Source organism: Bremia lactucae, linkage group LG2 (genome assembly GCF_004359215.1).
Source record: "Bremia lactucae strain SF5 linkage group LG2, whole genome shotgun sequence".
Lineage (NCBI taxonomy): Eukaryota > Oomycota > Peronosporomycetes > Peronosporales > Peronosporaceae > Bremia > Bremia lactucae.
The window spans coordinates 1310435-1319432 of record NC_090611.1 but is presented as its reverse complement, the minus strand read 5'-3'; the positions used below and the strand labels follow the sequence as shown (position 1 = coordinate 1319432).

At 46.1% G+C, this 8998-nt stretch overlaps 6 protein-coding genes across 6 annotated transcripts; 3 read left to right on the top strand and 3 right to left on the bottom strand.

Moving 5' to 3' along the window:
- Positions 1-854: 854 nt before the first annotated feature.
- Positions 855-2150, top strand: CCR75_004442 (uncharacterized protein; the record flags this gene model as incomplete). Its single annotated transcript, XM_067962528.1, has 2 exons — positions 855-1423; positions 1478-2150. The coding sequence occupies 2 exons, from the start codon at positions 855-857 to the stop codon at positions 2148-2150; spliced, it is 1242 nt and encodes a 413-aa protein (XP_067821458.1).
- A 121-nt stretch (positions 2151-2271) lies between these two features.
- On the bottom strand, positions 2272-2958 carry CCR75_004443 (uncharacterized protein; the record flags this gene model as incomplete). Its single annotated transcript, XM_067962529.1, has 2 exons — positions 2272-2496; positions 2572-2958. The coding sequence occupies 2 exons, from the start codon at positions 2956-2958 to the stop codon at positions 2272-2274; spliced, it is 612 nt and encodes a 203-aa protein (XP_067821457.1).
- A 682-nt stretch (positions 2959-3640) lies between these two features.
- CCR75_004444 (uncharacterized protein) lies at positions 3641-4843 on the top strand (the record flags this gene model as incomplete). Its single annotated transcript, XM_067962530.1, has 1 exon — positions 3641-4843. One exon carries the CDS (start codon positions 3641-3643, stop codon positions 4841-4843), a length of 1203 nt encoding a protein of 400 aa, XP_067821462.1.
- Positions 4844-4895: 52 nt separating this feature from the next.
- On the bottom strand, positions 4896-6854 carry CCR75_004445 (uncharacterized protein; the record flags this gene model as incomplete). Its single annotated transcript, XM_067962531.1, has 1 exon — positions 4896-6854. One exon carries the CDS (start codon positions 6852-6854, stop codon positions 4896-4898), a length of 1959 nt encoding a protein of 652 aa, XP_067821461.1.
- A 133-nt stretch (positions 6855-6987) lies between these two features.
- On the top strand, positions 6988-7398 carry CCR75_004446 (uncharacterized protein; the record flags this gene model as incomplete). Its single annotated transcript, XM_067962532.1, has 1 exon — positions 6988-7398. One exon carries the CDS (start codon positions 6988-6990, stop codon positions 7396-7398), a length of 411 nt encoding a protein of 136 aa, XP_067821460.1.
- Positions 7399-7544: 146 nt separating this feature from the next.
- On the bottom strand, positions 7545-8498 carry CCR75_004447 (uncharacterized protein; the record flags this gene model as incomplete). Its single annotated transcript, XM_067962533.1, is given in 3 exon segments — positions 7545-8173; positions 8184-8238; positions 8250-8498. 3 exon segments carry the CDS (start codon positions 8496-8498, stop codon positions 7545-7547), a joined length of 933 nt encoding a protein of 310 aa, XP_067821459.1.
- Between the last annotated feature and the right edge of the window lie 500 nt (positions 8499-8998).

The window sequence follows — 8998 nt, the reverse complement described above, 5'->3', positions numbered from 1 at the left end:
CGTCATTCACTTGATGACCGTAATGGTAAGGTCTACTTTGAACATGATGTTATTTTCTGCTATAAATTTATGGGTTTGACGGGTTGTAGTTAATGTAATTCCCATTATATTTGCAGAGAAGGATACAACGGAATGTTACACGAATTTATTATTGTATTCTCTTGTTGCATATTTGGTATTATGATAATTCCAATCACATTCGCCTCGCGAACTCTATCTCATAAAACGCAGCCACATCACAAAAGACAGCGATTACCTTTTTTTACGAATCGTGGATATTAGGGCATAGGTGCCGGATTTCTGGTATTAATCCAATGCATGAACGGCTCTTCAAAACTTAATGATGAAACCTTATAAGAAGGTGCGGTGCTACCGCCTGGTGGAAGTAACTTGACGAACAGACCGAATGTGCAGACTTTTTAGTCGCTCGTGGGCAGTCTGTTACGGATAGCTCGATGTACACGACCAGACATAGCATTTGCGGTGAACCGAGTGATCGTCGTTCGCACGCGCCGAGAGAAGGAGATTGGCGTCTGGCAAAGAAGTTCGCAACATATCTCAACCGGCACTAAGAAAGTGAAGTTCATGATGGAGTCAAGGCCTACAGCGACGCAGACTACGCCGCAAAAAAAACTGATTGGAAGTCGGTGAGCGGTGGTGTATTCATGGTGATTGGCATGGTCGTGGGATGGATGGATGTGCAAGAAAATTTTGTAAGAAGGGAATTTATTAGAAATTATTTACATGGCCACAATTAGAAATTCCGTGTAATTTGTTGATGCAAAGAAAATACTCGACTGATGTGGTGCACGCGATAATTCCCCCCCCCACTTGGAGAAATCTTAATCACAAGAATGGCCCAAGACGACTTCAAGAAACCCGCGCTTAAAAAGCAGGCTAGTTTGGGCAACATTTCGGAGGAAATCGAAGATGACCTAAGCACGCTCCCAGATATGAAGATCTCGCAGCTGCACTTCTTGCTGCAGCATCAGCACGCGGATTCGTCGACACTAACTCCGGAAGCCGCAGCTGCTGCGAAAACGCAGGTGCTGGAGCTCGTAAAGCAGAACGACATGACTCCGTTTTATCGAATGATCTGTAGTGAGTTCAGCTGGACCGTGGATGCAGTACTCGAGGCTCAAATGAGCAATAAGAATACCACAGAATTGACAGCTCTGGACGAGCGGCTGGCCGACGCTGAGCAAAATCTTGGAGACATTGAAGTGTTAGAGGCGTTGTTGACTAAGGCCAGAATGTATTCCCGAATTGGAGACAAGGAAAAGGCATTAGAAGCTTTTGAAGTGGCGGGCGAGAAGCCACAGTCTATTAATCAAAAGATCCTCGTGGCGCTCCACATCATTCGCATTGGACTTTTCTTTTCTGATTTAGAGCTAGTCGAAGCGTACATCAAGAAGGCCACAGCGTACGTTTTATTTGTGCCGTGTTTGTATTTACTTCAACTGATTGTTTTGTTAAGGCTAATTGATGAGGGTGGGGATTGGGACCGTCGCAACCGCCTTAAAGTATACGAGGGGTGTTATATGCTGATGGCTCGTGACTTTAAAAGGGCGTCAACTCCGTTTCAAGAGTCAGTCGCGACATTCACGGCCACGGAGCTTATGCCATACAACACGATGGTATTTTATTGCGTGATAACATGCGTGCTAAGCATGAGTCGCGTCGACTTGAAGACAAAGATTGTCGACTCGCCCGAGATTCTCGCAGTTATTAAGGAAATTCCGTATCTCACTGACTTTTTGAATGGTCTTTACGATTGTGACTATAAAAAATTCTTCACGGCAATGGTCGACATCCAGCCCCAGATTTTGCGGGACAAGTATTTGTCCACGCACTCGCGGTATTTGTACCGTGAGCTACGTGTGCTCGCTTACGCTCAATTCTTGGAATCGTATCGAAGTGTGACGATTGCTTCAATGGCTGCTGCATTCGGTGTAAGTATCGAATTTTTGGACAAGGAACTAGCACGATTTATCGCGGCCGGTCGACTTAATGCCAAGATTGACAAAGTGGCGGGTGTCATTGAGACCAATCGTCCTGACGCTAAGAACGCACAATATCAGGACGCGATTAAGAAGGGCGACTTGCTTTTGAATCGTATTCAAAAACTTGCCCGAGTAATTAATGTCTAGGATTCCAATTTAATTCCTCAGCCATTTGTGGTACATTCATTAATGAGTGTTTTCTTCACATTCAATCTATCTGCACTTCTTTAGGCCTGGATAATGCGACAAAAGCAATGGTACCACCATGCTAACTGGATGGCGCATAGAATACGTACACTCCTCCAAACTGTTGTCTCGATTCACCAATTTGCGTGCCTGTCTCAGTGTCAATGAGGCTTTCAATTTGCTTTAATTGCTCTAAGCACTGATCCTTTAAATGATACGCCTGCGAGAACTTGACGGTGACCTTGACCTTGTGGCCTTTATTAAGAAATCGCTTCAGCTGGTCCACCTTCATTTTAAAGTCATTTGGCTACAACATAAATAGCATCATAGCAATCAGCACTGCGGATTGTGCCGCACGAAATCATTAACAATGAATACTAACGGCAATCTTGGCACCGATTAAGACTTCTTTGTCTGGTTTGGGCTTTTGTTGCTTGGTAGCATTCTTGTTAGCCTTTCTGAGCTCGTAGAGCCGTTTCTTCGTGTCAAAAAGCTTGCAAATTGCTGGTTGCTTGCCTACGGGTGATACCTGCACTAGATCTAGACCCTGGCTCTGCGCAATTTCGATGGCCTGGTGAATTGGGATATTCGTGCGGACGTTGCCACCGTCCTCGACGATGTTGACGATTCGGGCGTCAATATATTCATTAGTTTTGCCCCATTTATTGAGAGAGGATAAACTTCTTCGAGAAAGAAAGCCATGCTCGCCAAATATGTGACGCTGTCGCAGCGCAGAGCTTACGGTTGGTCGGACCAGTGCAGATAGCATTGTAATTGAATGTGCTAAACTCCTAGAAATGAGTATCATTTTAACTGTCTATAAAGTATTATAAGCAGCAGAATAACATTTTGTAGCAAAAACAGCATTTCCTGCCCAACAAGAGAGTAGGCTACGCTTCAAACACTTCTTTCCTTCGTCTCACCAGATCAATGCGTTGGTTGTGTATCGGGATTGCTTGCAAAATGGATATCGAAAGATGACGTTATGTTCATTCTTAAGACCTAAATTACTAACCACAGAAGTGAACTTCAAAAGATTTTCATAGCTAATACCTTTAATTCAGAAATAATTTCATTACGTCAGGTGTGGCCTGCAGCTACAAAGGCTGAGTAAAGCAACGCGAAGATTGTATCCAACCTGCAATCAGCAATGCTATGGAATGTATACTCGCGAAGTTATACACAATTGCGTGACAACGCAGTCAAGCCTTTGCATGCGCGACAAGGAACTGCTATCGTGCGTGTGGTAAAGGGAATTGAATTTAAAGTGAAGCTCTTAGCTAGAGAAGCGTCTAGGTGTCAAAGCTCTGGTATCAACAATTCGTAGATCAGGAAAAGCGACTGCGATAAAATTATTCTCGCCTTGCGAATTGCGTTCATAGTGTCTTTGAGTGAAGCTTGGATCAACATTAATTTCCAAATGTGTACTTTTGACAATTTAATTAAAATAAATGCACTTTGTACCAGAAGACGCTGCTCACTCCGCGTTCCGAGGGTACGTGCGTGTAGACGACGATGAATTTGCGGTGCGCGTTAGCAACGTCATGTACGATGATTCAACGGGTCGAACAATGCTGAATTTAGCTCAGTTAGACGTCGAGAGCGCGCTTGCGACTCAATTAGAACCACATAGTGCGACATTAAAGCTCCGATTGGTACAGGCATCGTCTCTCGTTGGGTTTGCGACAGAGTTGGAAGAACTGGTTGCTATTTGCTGCCGCAAGAAGACCAACACTCAGGCTAAAGTGCCAAGTGCTAAGTATTACGAGAGATTACTTGAGGAATTGGACATTGTAGGTTGGAATCGACTAGGTGAACTCAGCGACGACTTGCGCTCATTGGAACTTAACATAAAGGACCAAGCAGGACGGAATCATACGATTCGCGTGATACTTCCATTGCAATTCGAGACTGTTGGGTGCGCTGAGAAACTGGAGTGCCTAGTTGACGCTCCCGAGCCTTTTGAGCTGGAGTGGCCGCCCAAGAATAAAAAGGCAGTGTTACATGAAGTGATCAAGCAATTTGAACGTTTTTTAGCCAAGTTTCAGCGTTTTTGGGACGTTTTAGATGCTCTCGATGGAGCAACGTGTGTACTAGAGCCGCATCATCCAACAAGAGCTACAGGACGACGACGGGTGGCGCTGGAACGACATGCATCGGTGCAATTTCAAGTGGATCCAGTCGCACCGACAGCTTTGTTGACGGAATTGAGTTTCTATGGAAATCAATCGAAGATTGGACTGTGGCGTGAACGCTGGGATAACAACGCGTTTACTAAATGGGACCCAGCGCAATTGTTGCATAAGAATTTGGAAAACGTGCTAGAATTCACATTACCGAGCCCAAAGACCACAAACCTCGACGAATTTGCAATTGAGTGTGGAATTTGCTACTCGTACCAATTGCAGGAAGACAATGACGTGGATGAACAAAAAAATCAAAGTATTGAATCAGTCATGACACAAGTGGAACCAGGCTCCCGCATTCCAGACCGTCAATGCGAAAACTTAAAATGCAATCGGCCATTCCATGCCAAATGTCTCTTTGACTGGCTTCGTGCGCTACCAACATCGCGTCTATCTTTTTACACGGTGTTTGGGGAGTGTCCCTATTGTCGAGAGGCAATCAGTACGAAATTCCAGCCAGATTTCTAGCGGCTTTCTTTAAATCTCTCTCTGCATCACTGGTTTTTGGCGAATACGTACCTTATGCACCAGCCAAATGAGGTTCAGATTTCTTATTTACCAGAATTTCTTTGGCGAATCCTGTCGATGCTGCTTGAGAATTGCGTACAATGTTGATAGAGCCATCGGCATTGACATGAATACGATTAGAAGCTTTACCAGTGTTACGATCAGTTTTCTTTTCATCGCGGCGAAGACGGCTACCAGATGGTTCCTCTCCACGTCGATCCTCGCGAAAGTCGCCATACGGGTGAGCCCGCGAGTTTGCACCACGTCGGCGCGAAGAGGATTTGTGTTCAGGGTCAGCGCGACGGCGACTATTACGTGAGTCCTGGATCTGACTACTTCGAGCATGATACATGCCCTTCTTTGGGATTTTTTCGGGAGGAAAGTCATCGTCAGTGGCTCGACGCAACAATACGCGCCATTTCTTGCTCCGAGTCTGTAACTGGCTACTACTAATTGGGGTTCCTAGAAACCAATGTGACCGATTGAACTCAACATCAAGGACGTCGATTGTCTCTTCCCTGTCTTTCATGGCTATCACAGGGTCGTGAGCAGGCTCCTCCACATCCACCATGTCGACGTCCTCTCCTACCGCATTTAAAGCTTCTGTCTTTGCGTCCTTCCTCTTCTGAGGTGTAATCTCTTGGGCAAGAGCAACAAGGGCTCTTTCTGCAGTAAAGGTGTCATTAAACACAATTGTGCACGAACTGTCGTTAAACCATTCTATGTAAGCTGGCGCAAACCCTGTGAAATAGCGTTTGACGTCAGTTGTGCGCACTTGTTGAAAGTCATCGTCTAGGGAATACATGTGAAGCGCATCGTCACGGATGAGCACGGTGCCGCCTGACGCCATCGTCTTGACGTCGCATCGCTCCCGACGCACCTTTTCAGATGCCGGCTTAAGACTTGCTATTACTGTTTGCGTACGATCTTCCTCAGCCGAAAGTCCAAACTTTTGAGCTCGAGCTCGTAATTTATGTTGGTCATGTTGCTGCTCTACCCACTCATCCTGAGTCATGCCCTCTTCCAGCGCCTTGACTGTCTCGGAAGTGTAGTTAGACGCAAATTGCGGTGTATCAAAGCGCTTCATGCGCTCTTGACGCTTCATCTGCTCCTCTTGACTCGTAATGTCAATTCCTGTCCTAAAACGAGCGACAATGGCACCCGTTCGCTGTAACTTTCTCACATCTCTAGAATCGAGATAATTTTTGATATCGGGAGGAGCAAATGGTGCTTTAAATCTCTCAGCACGGCGCTTCGATACTTCACATTCGGCTTCATACTGCTGGCGCTGTTCAGGTGATAGCAAATCCTGTTCTCCAAGTGGATCAGCTCGTATAATTGGCCTTGGCAGCGGATACGCCGCTACATCAGTAGCTTCTAGAGCCTCCGTCTGACCATCATAAACTCCATCTACCTGGATGCTTCGAATCGACACGGGCGAGTCCCATGTCGTAAAGGCTATGTACGTTACACGGACGAAATCCGAGTCTTGTATCGTCGAAAGAACGTCTTGTCCTACCTGTTTGCCAATACCAAAGGACATGGACCCGCTTTTGAGATTCACTACAGCCCAGTAGGGCACAAACTCCTGAACGGAGCATGCTCGGCCAGTGAAGACTCGTGCCAGATCCACTTCCTTGTGACGTCCAGAAGCCGATTTGCGCCACACTAGTTCTGTATTACCACTCATTCCAACTGCTACCTCGTATTTCCACTCAAAATTAGGCTTTTTAGGTCTTCCTGTGCCGGCAGCATCATTCATGTCGTCGATAGCGGGAGCGAAGCCCACACGCAGGTCTTCTCGCGCCGTCGCTTCAAACTGAACGACCAACGCACAGAGAGATGCAAGAAAGGGTTTAATATTGGCGTCTCCAGCTGCGCTTTCGGCTGGGGGAGACGACGGAGATCGCCAGTGAAGGTAGCGACCATAAGCCGCGCCCAGCTGCAGCTCCGTAGGGGGTGACGCGTCCATGGTCAAAGTAATTTTAGAAATGCACCACACATTTTCACCCAGGGAATGGGAGTTATTAGGCAAATTAGTTTTATCCACCGCTGTGTTTTATATTTAATCCTTTTGCAATTCGGCACCAGTTATTTTTTCCACTATGTCAGACACGAAGCTCCAGAATGCCGTGGACAAAATGGTGGACCGTTTAGACCGTACGTTTCTGCGCGGAATGCAACGCGAGGGTTATTTATGCGCGGCTAAAGTGTTCGAGAACAAATCCTGGTCATCAGACCAGCTAAGTGCTGCTGTGGAGCGCTGTCAGATGCCGACTCAACAGCTCAACCAATTGATGCAGCAAGAGATGCAAAACTTTCAGAATCGAATTCAGCGGTGTGTACAAGACTGTCAAGACAAGGCTCGGGATACATTGCCCGTTGATAGTAGTCCGAGCGAGAAGCAGATGACTCGAGCACAAAAAGACATGGAGATCTGCGTCGGTCGCTGTGTCGACTCGCACGTGAGTCTGCTGCCCAATATTAGCGCTCGTATTGAACAGGCCATAGCCTAGGTCCAGCAACAGCAGTAAGCTCTTAAATATAACGTACTTTAACTTCTATTGGTACACTTATTGTAGAAAGGATCACATATTACATGTACCACAATCGTATTCGCCTATTTGCTTAGTGTAGTATTACAATTTCTCCAAAACAGGCGTCACAGCACAGTAAGCTCGCGTTCGCGTTGCTCTGAATTCATTTCACACACCTTGACAACCGAAATATTGCAGTCTTGAGATTCGATTTCTTGCGTACTGGTTGCATCTGTCGGATTAATCTTCATCTTAACCCGTTGGTCTTTACGCCGACGTAGCATCCATTCATATGTGCCATAGCCCAGAACCATGAGCCAGAGGTGAAATCCAAGCAGTACAAAGTATAAAAACATGCACGGGATGGAAATTAATAAGCAAGCGACAAAGCAGCCTTCCATTGCGTAGCCGAACGTGTCTATTTCTTCAAGGGAGGAATCACATAACCACAGTAGACAACACGCTGCATACGTCACCTGAAGCACAAATTGTATCGTTCCTGTGCACGCTACGGTGACGAACTGCGCATAATTACTTTTGCCAATGCACGTTTGCAACCAGGTACAGTGGTGGTCGAGTCCAGGCACTGCTTTTCGACACAACGCGCAGTATCGAGTCTTTTCCCATCGTGGGCCATCGAGTCTAATACCAAACCAACCGTTGGGTAGTGTTTCCTCTACAGGAGCAGCGGGGTCAATGAGCTCGCAAGACCTCCAAGAACAGACCAAGATTGTCGTATTCACCACGTGTAGTACTACAAAAACGACCGTCTATAGAGACAGGCGAAGTGTTAATGCACTCGCTTGTTTGGTCACTCGACTGCATCGTACCATTGTAAATATTGTACTGTTGGTGAAATATTCTTCTTTATCGTCTCTGACTGAGCAGAGGTAGATTATACCTACCGCTCCAATGAAGAAAGACAACGATGAAAGCGAGTGTCCAATCCACGAGAACACCTGATCGCCTGAATGTGGCTGCTCAAAACCATTGTGACGCTGCTTAGGCTTAGTTGCATCATTTTTGCTGCTGTGTGGCAATTTATCCGTTGCGGATGCAAGTGTCGAGGTTTCGGACATGGATCAAGTCAACTGAAACAGATAGTAATGTGGACCGAAGAGGTACACAGACAAGTGCACTTTCTATTAAGTTGATGTGGAGTGACAACCTAATGTCGTGTGGTCGACACAGATTCATCGGTCACTAAAGTCAAGCACTTTCGTTTGGACAGACAGACCCATATTAGGACCGACTAGCACTAAAACTCGTTTGAAGTTGTTGTATCGGCATTTAGAGAAGTGCAGTCTTTATATAAGTCTGTATTAATGTCGGTCGATCTCGGAGTATTATTGCCGCCTTGTAACGGGGTACTGACAACAGTACTTGTAACGGGCTAGAGTTGCCCTAATGTTACACAGTCCCCATTAAGTACATTTGGTACTTAAGGGGATGGTCAATTACTAAATAATAGTAATTAGACCCAACACTCGGGTGTGGTGCACATTTGTGACCAACCCTTGTGGATGTGATGCACATGGGTGCATTCACATTAGGAGGGATGACGCCCAGCGTCATCCAT